Consider the following 17,290-nt stretch of genomic DNA (forward strand, 5'->3'; position numbering starts at 1 on the left):
CCCCATAAATCCTTCGGACAATTCCTTCAAAAAATTTTCCAGGAATTTTTCCGCAAATTTCACTTTGAATTTTTAGAGGAATTACTCCATAAAATCCATGAAAGATCCATCGATAGTTCTTTTGGAAGTTCCTTCGGAAGTTCCTTCGGAAGTTCCTTCGGAAGTTCCTTAGGAAGTTCCTTCGGAATTTCCTTCGAATTCCTTCGGAAGCTCCTTCGGAATCTCCTTTGGAAATTCATTCGGAAGTTTCTTCCAAAATTCTTTCGAAAGTTCCTACGACGTTCCTTCGAAAGATCCTTAGGAAGTTCCTTCGTTTAGTTACATCGGAAGTTCTTTCAAAAGTTCCTTCGGAAGTTCCTACGGAAGTTCATTCAGAAACTCCTTCGGAAGTTCCTTCCAAAGTTCTTTCGGAAGTTCCTTCTTCGACGAAATTTTGAAGAAACTTGCGAAGGAAATTTTGAAGGAACTTTCGAATAAAGTTCCTAATTAAATTCCTAATGAACTTCCCGAAAAAAAATCCCAAAGGAATTTCTTGAAAGAACTTCCCGATGAAACATCCATAATGAGCATCCCACTGTAACTTGCCGAATGAACTTCCTGAAGCAATTTCCCGAAGGAACTATAAGAACATTCGGAGGGATTTCATGGATAAATTTCCAGAAGGAACTACTTTGAAGAACTTCCGGATGGAACAACCAGGACGAATTTTGCGATGAACATCTGAAGGAGGAGGATTTCAGCAGAAACTTCCGGAGCTGTTATCAAGCTGGTTTCATAAATGGCCGCTCGACGACATAGTCGTCCACTGGAAGTATTAACGTTTCGGTGTCTTAAAAAACAGATTTTCTGGTGTGTTTCTAGGAGGAAGTCGTCAGGATGATTACCAAGAGTAATATCTATAGAAATTTCTTGACGGTATTTCAAGAAAAATTTTCGTTGAAATTTTAAAGAACTTTTGAAAAAATCTCCGACATTTTCCCTGAATTAATCATTAGAGGAATTTCGAGTGTGGTTTCTGAAATTAAAGTACACGTTTTACTAACATTACTATGAGTTTTTGGCCTTCTAAAGACTGAAAATCTGTGTTACATGAAAAATCGAATGAGCTTTTCATTTTTTATATGTTCCGTACGTTTTAAGTTTGATTGAAATTTACAATGGTTATGCCAAAAAAAAACAAATAGCTATAACTTCTACAAATTTCAAATTATTCCTGTATATTTTGGAGTGGAAGTTTTTTACTTGAATAGCATTAGAATGATTATGACATTCTCATCATTCGTTTTGAATTGAGCTAAATATCTCAAAAAAAAACTTCGATCTCACTCGAAATTTTACTGATTTGTACTCTATGAAACAATTGCTGCTTGGCATCAATACAGCTAAAAAGTGTGATCAAACCAAAGAAAAATGACAACAAATATGAGATGCACTCAACTGAGAAAAAATAACTAGAAAGTCATTGTGGATTTGTATGAAAACCACTGCCTTGTAAAGTGTTAAAGCTATAGTACATCATAGAGATTCATGCAAGCTTACTCGAATCGTGCCAAGTATAACATCGCCAAACTTAGTAAACCTCAATTAGCCACAAGCCCCAAGTGCAGTTCCCACAATTATAAGCTAATCAAGTGTTTGTTTTCATCTCTTCCCAAAACAACATGCCACCGGACCGTTTACCGCCATCATATTACCATCATCACTGCTGCCGGCGACGACTCCTCGTTGGGACTGCCTTCAACTATCAAAACAACTAACCCTGCTCCGGATGCCACCGTCCCATTCACACATTCGGTTGTTCAACTTTCCCAACGGAAACCAAACATCCGAAAACTCCCACCCCATGAAACTGACAACGATGAACCCTACGGTTAAACTGAACCCGATTTCTCCCCTTGTTAAAATTCATTGGTCACAAACGGACAAACCTCATTACTACTCGTGATATCTTCATATTTTGCGTTTCAATTTTCCTTTTGAACACCGCAAAAAATGATAACAATCCCAATATTCTCTCTCCTACTGGAAATCCCTTCGTCCTTCCGATAACGACTCCATAAAAACTATATTCAAATGACCCCTAAACCCGGCTTTCCCCCTCATCAAATCCGTAACTGACAATCGCATAATATTGTTGAAATATCCTGTTCCTTCCGCCCCCACTTTCGCCCTTTTGTCGAACATCCCAATCATGCACCGCAAATAAACCGCAATATCCTGCCGCAAAAATATATGTTGAACAGGTCGGCTGGGTGAAGGCAAATACCAAGGCGATACAGGCCATCCACGAACAGGTCATCACCCACAATCCCCGGGTCACGGTTTCGCATGCGGACCTCAACACCTGGAATCTGCACATCAAATCGGTGATGGAGGAGGACCGGGGTGGATACATGTGCCAGCTGAACACCGATCCGATGAAGAGCCAGGTGAGTGATTGTCAACTTCGAGGTGAACGGAAGAGTGAGTTTATCATTTTTTGTACGAATATAATGGAAGTATGGGTAGTAGATGTAGTTTCAGTAATATATCAAGTGAAATAGCAGGTTTTGTCATAGTTTCAATACTGGGTCTAAACCATAATGAAAAAAAATGTTCAGATGCACTCCGTCTCTGTTATAATCTGATCGTCATATATTGAAATTCTCTATCCAAAGTTATTTCAATGTTAAAAATACCTTGAAAGTAAACAATCATTGGCTCTTAATTCGGAGTAATATTTATAATGTATTAAAATTCAACGTTTATAGAAATAATGATACAATTAGTTTTGAGTGAAACCGCGTAAAACACCTAAATGTAGGCAAATTCCAGAGGATATTCAACCATCTAACACTAGGTTGCTCCAAACGGTGGTCCGCGGATCCTTAGGGGGTATCCATTAATTACGTAAGACAATTTTGGCGGTTTTCAGACCCCTCTCCCCCCGTAGAAAGATTTTTTGTATTAAAATCAAAAATAATTTGTGTGACGCGTAAGAAATCTCAAACGCTTCTCCTCCCATAAACCCTTACGTAATTAATGGACGACCCCTTGGGGGATCGCGACAACTTCTCAGGGGGGCATGAGACCATCTCAAATAAATACTGTCATGCATATTTCGATCCTCGAACATTGTTCCAAACTGTGAACTATTTCAGTTAAACTGTACAAAAAAATGATTGAATATTATCAACGTATCTCTGTACATTATCGCTCAAAGACTCTATGACACTACTCCGAGCGCCATTACCCCGAATGCATATCAATTTGAGATTATCCCTAAAAAGCGTGGACGACTTTTTTGCTCGGTTTTGCCCATATTTTCACTTATTTAGTTAACATCTAAACAGATAACACTGAATCAACAATTTCACACTACAATACTCGGTTCGTGGCCGCATCTCTTCAACCTCGGTTCTGCCCCACGCTCGCCAAATCGATACGCACTTGATCCGCCCACCTAGCTCGCTGCGCTCTAGTACCATCCGGATCCGAAGCGAACACCATCTTTGCAGTGTTGCTGTCCGGCATTCTTGCAACATGCCCTGCCCATCGTATCCTTCCAGCTTTGGCCACCTTCTGGATACTGGGTTCGCCGTAGAGTTGGGCGAGCTCGTGGTTCGTCCTTCACCGCCACACACCGCCAAAGATCGTCTTAAGCACCCGTATCTCTGTAGCTTAGAGGTTGACATTATCGCTCAAAGACTCTATGACACTACCCCGGGCGCCATTACCCCGAATGCATAACAATTTGAGATTATCCCTAAAAAGCGTGGACGACTTTTTTGCTCTGTTTTGCTCATATTTTCATTTATTTAGGGTAAGTCTTCCCTTAGTTGTGGGTGTTCCTATAGTTGCGGTAGTGCTGTTTTCACTGATTTTATTACATTAGCCACAGAACCGACACTGCCAATCGACGTATTGGCTTGTTGATACACGGAATAGTCGCAAAGAGCGTTCAAATTGCTTTAAAACTGATGAAATATCACTAAAATTTCTAAAACTGTTTGTGCGTGTACCAACAGTTGCGGTAAAGTGTTCCTATAGTGGAGGATCCCATAAGAAAACAACGGATACCGCAACTATAGGAACACAAATTAAAAATATACCGCAACTAAAGGAACAGTGTATCAATAGTGGAGGTATTATTTTTCACTGACATGCCGTGGACTACTGTGATGAAATCATTTTTCTCATTAAGTCAATGGTCGTTACTTCCCGTTACAACATTAACATGTAAGGGGAGATCCCCCAGTACCGGACACTTAAGCCATTAAATTCATAATTCTAAAACTATTGATTTTATGGGCTCGTGTTACCCATTTATGATAAATATTATCATTTTTATAGTGTACAAAAATAAATTTGAAAAGATAAATATGAATTTCGACATCGCATTTTGATGATGTATTTTAGTACCAAATTGATCGTTCTTGAAAGGTGGCACCCAATACCGGACACAATCTGAAAATGCCTCAAAATCTGTAAATTTGAACGTCATTGAATGTTTTTATTATAGGAATAGTATATAATTGCCAATTCAGTGCATTTGCAACATTTAAAAGAATAATTTGAGTTTTTCTTAGATTGCAAGATGCCTATCAAAAACCTCTTCCATATATGATGAAAAATAGCACATATTACGATGTTTTTCTGAATGTTCATTCTTCTTAATTTTATTGCATGTTTGATACCATGATCGACGGAATCCATGAAAAATGAAAGTATTTTGAGACACTGACGCAATAATTACAAAGATATCCTATAACAAATCAAGCTGTCCGAAACTGAGGGACAGGAGGTGCTTAACGAAAATTGTAATTTGTCCATATTTAGTTCAATTATGGTACAAAAAAACATTCATACTATCAAATTAGGATTATGTTCGATCATGCTTGCGTGATCCAAAGTATTTTTTCATATTCAAAATAATTATTAAATAGGCTCAAAATTAAGAGAATACGTCAATTTTTTAAAGATTTTCAAACTTTTCTACTTTTATAAAAAGGCATGCATATTTCAAGGATGTGTTATTCTACGCAAACATTAGTCTACATAATAGCTTTCTTTTCTACTAATACACCATCTTGATTGGAACATGATTTCTCAATGTTTCGGCTTTGTCCGGTATTGGGTGCTGTCCGGCACTGGGGGATCTCCCCCTACATTAATTGCGCTTCTTGAATTTGGGCGGTTAAATGAAGTTCAATCGTGCTTAGTACCTCCACTGTTGGTACATCTACCCTAGTAAACATCTAAACAGATAACACTGAATCAACAATTTCACACCACAATACTCGAATCGTGGCCGCATCTCTCCATCCTCGGTTCTGCCCCACGCTCGCCAAATCGATACGCACTTGATCCGCCCACCTAGCTCGCTGCGCTCCTCGCCTGTTTGTACCAACCGGATCCGAAGCGAACACCATCTTTGCAGTGTTGCTGTCCGACATTCTTGCAACATGCCCTGCCCATCGTATCCTTCCAGCTTTGGTCACCTTCTGGATACTGGGTTCGCCGTAGAGTTGGGCGAGCTCGTGGTTCATCCTTCGCCGCCACACACCGTTTTCCTGCACACCGCCAAAGATCGTCCTAAGCACCCGACGTTCAAAGACTCCAAGTGCTTGTAGGTCCTCCTCGAGTATCGCCCACGTTTCATGCCCATAGAGGACTACCGGCCTTATGAGCGTTTTGTACATGGTACATTTGGTGCGGGCGTGAATCTTTTTTGACCGCAGCTTCTTGTGGAGGCCATACCCAGACAACCAAAATGTACGTATAACGAAATCACCTGGAGGCTTTGCATATGCAAAATTTCACTTATAAGATGTCGCGAAAAGGCATTCTAGGTACAAAAGTGGAGGCGATATACGTGCATATATTATATGATAAATAATAACATACAATGCGAGTGTGTAAATTTTCTTCCGAACTCACATGTGATCTTATGCGACTAAACTTACAGCTGCTACGGATTGATTCGACTTACTTAGTACGAGTGTACGGGACGAAACAAAATGTACAAATGAACTCAGAAAAAAAAAGGATTTTATACGACGAAACTCATCAATCTGACTATTTTATCCGACGTGTTTTGCGAGTTTGATGTAATTTGTATGAATAAACGAGTTATTACGTGAACTTGTATGCGACTTCTGGTTGTCTGGGTAGTAGGCCTGACTTCCACTAAAGATGCGCCTCCGTATTTCACGGCTAACGTTATTGTCAGCCGTCAGCAAGGATCCAAGGTAGACGAACTCGTCGACCACCTCGAACGTATCCCTGTCTATCGTAACACTGCTACCTAGGCGAGCCCTGTTGCGCTCGGCTCCACCAGCTAGCATGTACTTTGTCTTGGACGCATTCACCACCAGTCCAACTTTTGCTGCCTCGCGTTTCAGGCAGGTGTACAGGTCTGCCACCTTTACAAATGTTCGGCCGACAATGTCCATATCATCCGCGAAGGAAACAAATTGACTGGATCTCGAAAAAAAACTTCATTGCCTATGCTCTCAGCGTCATTCAGGTGCTCGCCGAAGTGCTGCTCCAACCTTTTAATCACCGCACGCTCGTCCGTCAAAATGCTCCCATTCTTATCCCTGCACATCTCGGCTCGTGGCACCAAGCCGTTGCGGGATGCGTTGAGCTTCTGATAGAACTTGCGTGTTTCTTGAGACCGGCACAGTTGTTCCATCTCCTCACACTCCGTCTCCTCCAGGCCGCCTTTTTCTCCCGAAAGAGGTGGGTCTGCTGTTGCCGTTTCCGTCTATAACGCTTCACGTTCTGCCGGGTCCCTTGCTGCAGCATGACCGCCCGCGCTGCATTCTTCTCCTCCAGAATCTGCCTACATTCCTCGTCGAATCAATCGTTCCGTTGACTCTGTCCCACGTACCCGACGTTGCTTTCAGCTGCATTGTTGATGGCTGCCTTCACTGTTCTCCAGCAGTCCTCAAGAGGGGCTTCATTCAGCTCACCCTCTTCCGGTAATGCAGCCTCGAGGTGCTGCACGTATGCCGCTGCGACATCCGATTGCTTGAGCCACTGTAGGTCACACCGGGGTGGCCGTCAGTACCGTCCGTTGTTAACGACGGAGAGTTTTGGGCGCAGTTTCACCATCACCAGATAGTGGTCAGAGTCGATGTTAGCGCCACGATAGGTCCTGACGTCGATAATGTCGGAGAAGTGCCGTCCATCAATCAGAACGTGGTCGATTTGTGATTCTGTCTGCTATGGTGATCTCCAGGTGTATCGGTATGGAATGCTGTGCTGGAAGTAGGTGCTACGAATGGCCATATTCTAGGAGGCGGCGAAATCAATTAGTCGTAAGCCGTTTTCGTTCGTCAGCCGGTGGGCACTGAACTTTCTAATCGTCGTTCTGAACTCCTCCTCCTGGCCAACCTGAGCGTTTAAATCTCCTATGATGATTTTGACGTCATGGGTTGGGCAGCTGTCGTACTCGCGCTCGAGTATCCCTGACATGGGGAACAGACGCTGTTGTGAGCCGCTCCTAACATGGAGTACAGACGCTCCAGGTTTGCAGAAGCAAGAGCAAAAGCAAACTCCCCTTCCCTGTCAGCATACGACCAAAGTTCCCCCCGGGGGTTGGTTACCCGATCTTCCCTAAGGACACTCGTACCCCGGTCAGTACCGCGAGGAGGTAGGGATAGAAGTTGCTGGGCAAGAGGCTAAGGACCGCACAAAGGGGTCTATTTTATTCCTGCAGGTACGCGAGGTACCAATGTTACGCCATGCCCAGCCATTTACCAGCCGTTTTGCTCATATATTTTGACTCAATTGATCAATTCTCACAATTTTAACAGTATTGTTTAGGGGAATAATCGCAACTCGTAATGTACCTATAAAAATTTGGATACCGGTGACCAATCCGGATACATGACCGGAAATGCAGTGTACACTTCCTATTCCACCAAGTATATGAATATAGTATGTATGCATTAAGTCTTGCGAGCTCATGTAGAACATTTTTGAACCATAATAATCACTTGGCCACATGACATGTTCTGATACAGGAGACCGGAAGTCTTAGTATCCGATCCTGGAGAACCAACCCAAATCAAATGTTGATTTCCATAATGCAAAATATGGCGGCCTTTTTCGGTCGTCTAGAATACAGGTGACCATTTGAAGTTCAGTTTCAGAACCCCGTTTTTGGTTCCCAAAGTCTGATTTTTACTAGATGACTCGCATTATGCGAAACATCAAATCACACTATTTCAGCAAATTGGATCTTATGAAGCTGGAGCATTCAGAATATATAGAAGTCATTTTGAGCTTTGTTATGTAACTTACTTCGATGTTTAGTTCCGGAGTCAGGGATTGATTGGGGATTTTGAGAGGGGAAAATTGAGAGAATCTCTCACGTATTGATCTCTGTAATTATCGTAACATGCAGCACATTTTGAGAGACTGAATATCGTATATTGCTACAACTTTGATCAGATCGGGGGGATAGCAGTACATGATAAAACCCCTCTAAACAAGCTCAAAGCCTGGAGGACACAATTGCTATCGGAAGTTCGGGGATTGTTTATCGTGCTACAGTCGACTCTCCACATCTCGATGTTCTACTTCTCGATATCTCTCCCTATGTCGATGATTTTTTCGGTCCCTTCAGTCTGCATACGTTTTCACTCTCCATATCTCGATATCACCCTTATCTTTTCATTTTCATTATTTTCATTACTGGTTTTCTCTCCGTATGTCGATATGCCCATTATCAAAGGTTACTAGACTAGATTTTACGGATTCAAAACAATTTGCGTAGACGAAATGACGTCTGTTTGTTTTCTATTTTCCTAGTAACGGAGTGATTTTCAATCTAGTGTTCATTAAACATTTGTTCTATTTATCAATCTCTCCTTATCTCGATGGTCCCTTTAATATCGAGATGTGGAGAGGCGACTGTAGTACCCCCAACGGAAAACAAGCGAGAAAAATGGATTTTATCATCGCTCTCTCTTTGGGGCTCTCGTTCGCTGCTTCTATTTTTCAGACTTGTTACAACTTGCGATGCATTGCCGATAGTAGACCGCAACAGATGGGATGTTTTTCTTCGCTTGCTTTGATTGTGCTTCAAAATCAAATGAGAGCGAATTTTGCAATGCCTGTCCGGAGTACAAATGTTTTTAAGACAGAATTATCTTGTGGCACAAAAATGCAAATTTTAAGGTTACTTTCATCATGAGAAATATGAAATACAACTGTTTTATAAGGGTAAGTATTTGGGATACCGTCAAACATTATACTGAAGCTCAGATTTAGTAACAAACTTCCACATTTTGATTTCGGAGATCAAAGCTTTATTTTTAAAATTACTGATATTCTGGGAGGGTCCTTGTGCGAATCCTTAAACGATTTCAATAAGAATCTAGAATTCCATGATCCTGAAGAAATCTGATTGGAATCCTAAATGGATCATAGTAAGAAACCCAGATTTCTAATGAAATGTCTGGAAGGTTTTCGATCAAAATTTTACACAGTTTCTGATAACAATACTGGAAGGTTCCTGTTGAAAATCTTGGTAGGATTCTGATGAGAATCTAGGAAATATATAATGAGAATCCTGGATCTCTATGAATATCTCGGATTTTCAGGTAAGTCCTCAGCAATGTTTTGGATGAGAATACTAGAAAGTTTGGAAAGGATCGTGGGAAAAATAATATGAATTCGGGAAGAATTATGATGAAAATCCAGGAATAATAATGGAATATTGGAAGGATTAGGATACAAATCTTGGAAATAGAAGGATTAGGATATTTATCTTGAAAGGATTCTGATGAGATCTCTTGAAGTATATTGTAGAAAAATTTGGAAAGATTTTGATGAGAATCATCAAAGAATTCAAATGATAATCCTGTAGAGATTCTGATGAAAATGCTTGTACAATTCTGATGAGCATCCTGGAAAGATTCTGATAAGCTTTCTGGAACAAATCTGATAAAAATTCGGCATCTATGCTGATGAGAATCGTGAGGGGATTCTGATGAGAACTTTCAAAGGATTATGATGAGGATCCTGGAAAGGTTTCTGATTTCAGAGGGTTCTGACAAGCATCCCGATAGATGATCTCTGATGAGAATCCTGAGAGGATTCCGATGAGAATCTTGAGAGAATTTAAATAAGAATCCTGAGAGAATTCTAATTAAAATCCTGAGAGAATTCTACACAGAATCCTAAGATAACTGTGGTGCGAGGAATCTGATATGAATCTCGTGATGATTTTGATGAATGCTGAATAGAATCATGAAAAGATTTTGATCAGAATCCCATGAAGAATCTTACGTGAATTTTGCGAGGAATCCAATGCGAATCCTCTATCTCTATCGATCACAATGCAGACCAGGTAGCGTTTAGGTGCCTTGAATATAGGAACTCTATCTCGAAAAAATGGACCAAAAAGTGACCGAAAATGGCTCAAACAGGAAACAGAAAAACATAATGTAACCTAAAATGAACCAGAAGAAAAAAAATCAGGCCAGACATTTCTCATTTTTATTTTTTTTTTTTGGTAATGCTTCATTACGACAGTTTTACTGCTCATATTACTGAATGTATTATTTCATTTTTTTTTTTCTTAGAATTACGCGAAAATTTAGGTATTTTTCCAATGATTCAGAGATAATTCCGAAAATTAAGTTATTGTTTCCTGTGGAATTCCTCCAAAATTTTTCTAAGGTATTTCTCCAAGAATTTTGTTTCAGATATCTCAAGAACATTTGAACAAGGATAACTACAGAATAAACTCAAGAATTTCTCCAAAGATTCTTTTAGATATTTTTCAAGGAAAGCCCAAGTCCTCCATGATGGTATCAGTTGGTTCTTCCATCGATTTTTATAGTAACAACTGTAGAATTCAGTTAGAAGATCAAATAAAAAAATATCTGGGGGAACTTCTAGTATAGTTTTGAAAAAAAAAACTCCCTGAAGATATAACTGAAGGTGAATCGTTGGAGAGCTCAAGGTTTTCTTGGAGAAAGTCCTCTAAGCATCCTTTGCAAAATCGCTGGAAGAATTTATGGGAGTATTGGTAGAGGAATCTCTAGAAAAAAAATTCTAGAGGGATTCCAGTATGAGTCCCTGTAAGTATTTCAGATGAAATCTCTCGGAAAACCACTAGAAGATTTCTTGAAGTTTTTCCACGAGACATGTGAGAGGAAGCCGTGAGGTTAGAGTCCGCGACTACAAAGCAAAGCCATGCTAAAGATGTTTGGGTTCAATTTGCAGTCGGTCCAGGATCTTTTCGTAATGGAAATTTCCTTGACTTTCCTGGGCCTAGAGTATCATCGTATCTGCCACACGATATACGAATGTGAAAATGTTTAATAGCTAATTAATAACTGTGGAAGTGTTCATTGAACACTGAGCTGAGAAGCAGGCTCTGTCTCAGTGAAGCCGTAATGCCAAGAAGAAGAAGAAGATGTGAGAGGAAATTCTTAAAGAACCTGCTGAAAAGCTTCATTAGAGTCTTTGATTTTTTTTTCTCATGAGCCCTTAGAATTTTGCATAAGGATTAACAGCAGTCCTAATGAGGGAAAAAGAGACTATGAAGAGCATTTGATTAAAAAAGAGACCTTAGAGACAGTTAACAGTTTATTCAGCTGAAATATGTTTGAGAGTATATGGTTAAACTCTTATTTCGGGAAAATGTTTTTGGGAAGTCTACGGTAATGAAAACCTTATAAAAAACATTACAAATGGGTTTTTTCTTGGAGAAAAGCCTCCCTTAGGATAATGGCCCCCGGGCTCTCACATTTGTAAATCCGACCCTGCCTGAGAGGATTCATCAGATACTTTCTATTCGTCCTTCCTTTCAGAATTCTCTATGGAATCAAAATTCCAAATATAAATTATAGGAACTTAGTTACTTGAGTTTAAACACAATGATCGAATAAATCCAAAATACTAAAATTAAGCTTCCGATATTGTACCTTTACGAAACAGTTAAATTTAATATTTCTCGTGCTAAGAATTTTCTTCAATTCTTCATTCATGCGCCAATTCATATGTTGTAAAAAATATAGTTTTTAACTCCAAAATCAAATACCAGGGCTATTGATAAAAACCCTAAATGCACAGCAAAAAAATCTTAAATTTACGTGACACGTAAACTTTTATGATAATCATGTAAAACGAGTTATAAGGACTGTTCATTTTATAAAGTGGACACTTTGTTTTTGCTATATCTTTTTTATTTATTGATAAAATCGCAATCGGTTTTCTGTGCATCATTCAACTATTATTTCACAATGTTATGAAAAAATAAAATCTTACAAAATGCTTTTGGTTGAAGAACTAAAAGGTTTTTCCAAAAACTCCTAAGAAAAACTATTCGTCAAAGTTAAGCATTATTTTTCGCATAACAAAAATCCTAATTTTTATGAATGAATTATATGTTGGTATCCTTTATCACTCTACAAAAGATAGCGCTTTAAAAAATATGAATAATATTCCATCGTTTCCTGACACTAGGTCATTCTAGTGATTGATGTTTTATGATCAAATTTGCTAAAACACCATCCTTTTACTCCCAGCAAAAATATAAAGTAAAAATCGTGTTAAAAATTAGTTCATGTTACTAAAGAAACTATAATTGAATAAAAGAGAGCAATATCGCGAGTCTTAACCGCATTTTTAGGTATAACATTATCGCCTTATGGTCGTTTTATTAAAACAGCTCATACTTTTAAAATATTGTACGCCTATTAATCGATCTACTGCAAATTGTAATCGTTTTTTTCCAAATATTTTGATAGGTAATCTCAGAATAACACATTATGAAAATAGTACATGGAAAATAAATTCGATTTCATTACAGCAGTGTTCCCAACTTTGATGGTTGTCATTGTGCTTTGGAGGATCTTCTGGAAATCAAGCATTTGTTTTTCTACTGTGCTTTTAATGTCCAGACCAGATTAGTAACTCTATGAAGGCGTGGGTTATTTTCCATACTAATACTATATTAGTACTTCCATCAGGACGTTCTTTAAAGCTAAAAAATTTACTCATATCAGTTTCATTGCAATTTAAAATATTTTTCTCTAGAAAAATTAGTGAAAAAATGATTTGATGATATTTGAAAAATTGTTGTTCCAAAAATAACCAGATATTTTTCTACAGGCTTCTGATTGATGGTGCTTTTGAAGTTAAAGCCTTTCTTGAAAACAGAAAATATAGATTGTTGAATTTTCCAGTCAATTTTCAATAATAATTGTGTTTGATAACCTCCAAAAATCGCCTGTTCTAAACGTTTTGGCTTATTAGTTTGAAATTTAATTATTTTTGTGGCTTTTTTACTATCACAATATTGTACATTATGGGTCGATCAATGTACAGAAAACCGATTCCAATTTAATTGATAAATTAAAAAGATATTGCATGTACAAGGTGCCCACTTTATAAAATGAACAGTCCTTAACTGAATATTCAACAATAAATATTGTAAACTGTCTCATTGCAATCGAAAATGCTTGTAATCTTGAGTGAAACTGAAACATTTCATGATCTTCTACCCAACATTCGCCAAAATTGCATGCTTTCTTGCATCTAGAAAGTGAAATTGCAAACAAGAATGCTCGGTTTATATGATTCTACGCTGAATATTCTATCATATATAATGCACATGGATAAATCGACGGCCTGTCATTTGATGTGCATTATTTATGATTGAATTTTCAGCGTGGAAATCATGTAAACCCAGCCGTTTTGCATGCAACGTTCTTTAAGAGAAGACGTTTCGTGTTCAATATTAAGGATTTTTTTTATTTATTATAGAGGTTTTAAACCGACCGGTTCATTCGCCTCTGAAAATGTTGGATATAATAGATGTGTTTGTGGGTTTTATCATTAAATAATACATGAGAAATGGCTTTGCATGATTGGAGCTAAAATTACGTTACGTGTAAATCTAAGATTTTTTTTGGTGTGTGGTCCTACTGAAAATATATTGAAATTTGATCAAGAATCACTGGTGGAATAGGAGGAGTAAACTACATTTTCGGCCGTATATCTGAATTGGCCGCCGGTATCCAAATCTTTATGGATACATTAGGAGGTACAACTAGTCCCCAACACAATACTGTCAAAATTTTGAGATTTGATTTATTGAGTCAAAAGTTATGAGCAAAAGAGTTAAAAAAGTCGTCCATGCCTTTTAAATAGAAGAAGGTTACGACCGTGCTTGTTTTTAAATTATTATTGTTTTATGGCTATATCGGTCATGCGACTCAAAGGTAAAGGGAGTCTATAGAAGCAAATGATGGAAACGAATAGGTGCATAGAATGCAAAATACAGGACGCTTCGATGCTTACTGACTTTAAAATGGCTTGCTCAATTTTCACCACCTAATTAAATTTCAATCTTGTCGCTCCCTTGCGACGCCTATGCACCTATTCGTTTCCATCATTTGCTTCTATAGACTCCCTTTACCTTTGAGTCGCATGACCGATATAGCCATAAAACATGCCTTTTAAGTCTTAATTGGGTTGTATAGTGATGAAAAATTCACAGTATTTGTAGCTTGATCAAAAGAGCACATTTTTCTAAGTGTAACACAAGTTTATTGCACTTCAATATCTTAATTTTATTAAAGTAAATGATTGGAAACGATTTCAATCCGTCTACTCAATGACTTTTGCATTTACATAATGACAGCTCGTCTCGAAGTAAAATTCAACGAGGGGTGATTCAAAAACGATTTCAATACTAAATTCAAACGTGTTTTAAAAATAGTTTCAGGTCACGGAAAATTATAAAACTTTGCATTCTGGCTCGTTTTTCAACGTAGAATCAGAATATGTAAAAAACAGGATACCCCTAAACAAGCATATTCTGAATAGAAGGTGGTGAAATAATTGTACGGACCATTAAACGATTTTGGCTTCACAATGTATTTTCAAAATATTAGGATGTAAGGCGAAGTAGGCTGTCATTGAAATTTGTACTGGGCATCGATTATTCTGGCTAATTCACCTCACGATTACGAATTAAAGAAAATCACTTGGTTTTGTACTGACCTAACTGAAAAAGTATCAGCATACTTTCTGCATATAAGCGCAAGTAGTGATACTTTTTTGAATCATTATTACTTATGTTGACTGAATTTTATAACTTTGAAATTGCGAACTGCAAAATCAACATGGCTGCCAAAACGAATGACAGGCTACTTAGCCTTTAAAAAGGAGCTAGATTCAGCAAATAATTCTTACATACTAAGTGAAAACGAAGTAGGCGGTGACTTTTCAAATCGATCGCGTCTCCACCACGTCGAGTGAAAATTTTTGAATTCAGTCTGTACCAACCACGTGACGCGAACGGTCACTTTTAAATTCGTTTAAATAAATTATTCCTAAGTCAGTTGTACTCCGTGCCTTTTTCGTGTTCCGGATAACCGAGATCCTTTAGGTTATGGGCACTTCAGTGAAGGATGGTGCTGGAATTCCCCAGCTGAACGGAACGAATTATGAAAATTGGCGGTTCCGAGTGCAACTTTTCCTGGAAGCTGCGGAAGTTGCGAAGACGCTTACGGAGGACGTGCCCGAAGCAGAAGGTGAGCCGAAGAACAAATTCTTGAAGACGGACCGGAAAGCAAAATCCTTGTTGGTCGGATTCGTTGGCGACGATTGCCTGGGAATCGTCCGGGACAAAACGACCACGAAAGCCATGTGGAAAGCGCTGGAGGACACGTTTGCAAAGAAGTCTGTAGCCAGCCAGACTCTCTTGCGCAAACAGCTGGCCAGGCTACGCATGAAGGAGGGGACGCCGATGAGGAGCCATTTTGCGTCGTTCGACGAGCTGGTGCGCCAGCTGAAATCTGCAGGAGCAAATTTGGAGGAAAACGATCTGGTATCCCAATTATTCCTAACGCTTCCAGACAGCTACGTCCCGCTGGTGACTGCTCTGGAAAACATCGACGAAAAAGAGCTCACCTTGGAAACCGTCAAACAACGGTTGCTAGGATCGAGCGGACTACTCGATTGAAGAAAAATCTGCTGCGTTCGTTGGTGGAGCCGCCGGCGGTAAGAAGCAGAAGAAGTTCAATGGAAAATGCCATCGTTGTGGAAAAACTGGCCACATGCAGAGAGACTGCCGGGTCAAGAAGCCTGAGAGCAACGCTAATACTGTTGTGGGAGGTAAATCTGTTACCTTCATGGTGAACCAAACCGAGTCAGCGAATAAGAAAGAGAGTGCCGTTTTCATCGTTGATTCCAGGTGTAGCGACCACCTGGTGAATGACCGAAGTTTCTTGCAAGAGGTGCGCAAGCTCGAGAAGCCATTTGTCGTCGATGTTGCCAAGGATGGCGTGACACTTGTCGGTGAGTACGAAGGTGTTGTGCGAGGTATCACCAAGCAAGATGTGAGGTTCGAAATGCAACACGTGGTGTGCTTATCAGATTTGAGAAGTAATCTGCTTTCGGTGAAAAAGCTGTCCAATGCAGGTATAGATGTGCTCTTCACACGACAGCATAGAATCGAAAAGGCCGTGATGAAGCACGACGGTGATGTTGTCGCCGTTACCAAGTTACGGCGAAATCTATATGAGCTCGAGTTAGAGTTGGAAACGGTGGAAAAATCAGCGAACATATGCACGACGGAGGTGAGTTATTTGTGGCATCGTCGACTCGGCCATGCTAGCCAGCATGCCATGGATACACTGGTGCGGCATGGTATGGTGACGGGTCTGAATCCGGAGCCAAAACGTATCGGATTCTGTGACACAAGCGTTCTTGGGAAGCAGTGCAGAGAACCATTTGATGGGAGTCGAAAACGTGCGGCACGACCGTTGGAGAGGGTTCACTCTGATGTCTGTGGCCCGATTGATCCCCCAGCCTGGGACGGGTCCAGGTACTTTGTGTCGTTTATCGACGACTGCACTCACTTCGCCGTTATCTATCCGATAAAAAAGAAGTCGGAGGTGTTCGAGTGCTTCAAGGAGTACGAAGCAATGGCGACGACCCACTTCGAGAAGAAAATCAGCAAGTTAACCGTGGATCAAGGCAGGGAGTACTGTTCTAACGAGCAACGTAAGTACTACAAGTGCAAAGGGATCCAGCTGCAGCCGACTGTTGCCTACTCACCGCAGCAGAACGGCGTTGCAGAACGCTTCAACAGAACGTTGGTTGAAAAGGTGAGGACGATGCTCATCGATTCCAACACGCCGAAGAGATTGTGGTCGGAAGCAGCGCTGATGGCTACATACTTGCTCAATCGAAGTCCAACGAGCGCATTGGAAGAACACGTGACTCCTGCGGAATGCTGGTTGAATGTGAAGCCAGATTTTGGAAAGCTCCG

At 39.8% G+C, this 17,290-nt stretch overlaps 1 protein-coding gene across 3 annotated transcripts in view; it reads left to right on the forward strand.

Moving 5' to 3' along the window:
• LOC5564407 (lachesin) overlaps positions 1-17,290 on the forward strand; it is a 489,285-nt gene that overhangs the window by 322,770 nt on the left and 149,225 nt on the right. For all 3 annotated transcript variants that reach the window (XM_021844222.1, XM_021844216.1, XM_021844229.1), the window contains exon 4: positions 2,244-2,429. In XM_021844222.1, the coding sequence (XP_021699914.1) occupies positions 2,244-2,429 (186 nt within the window). The remainder of the gene's footprint in view (positions 1-2,243; positions 2,430-17,290) is intronic.

This window comes from Aedes aegypti, chromosome 1 (genome assembly GCF_002204515.2).
Source record: "Aedes aegypti strain LVP_AGWG chromosome 1, AaegL5.0 Primary Assembly, whole genome shotgun sequence".
NCBI lineage: Eukaryota > Metazoa > Arthropoda > Insecta > Diptera > Culicidae > Aedes > Aedes aegypti.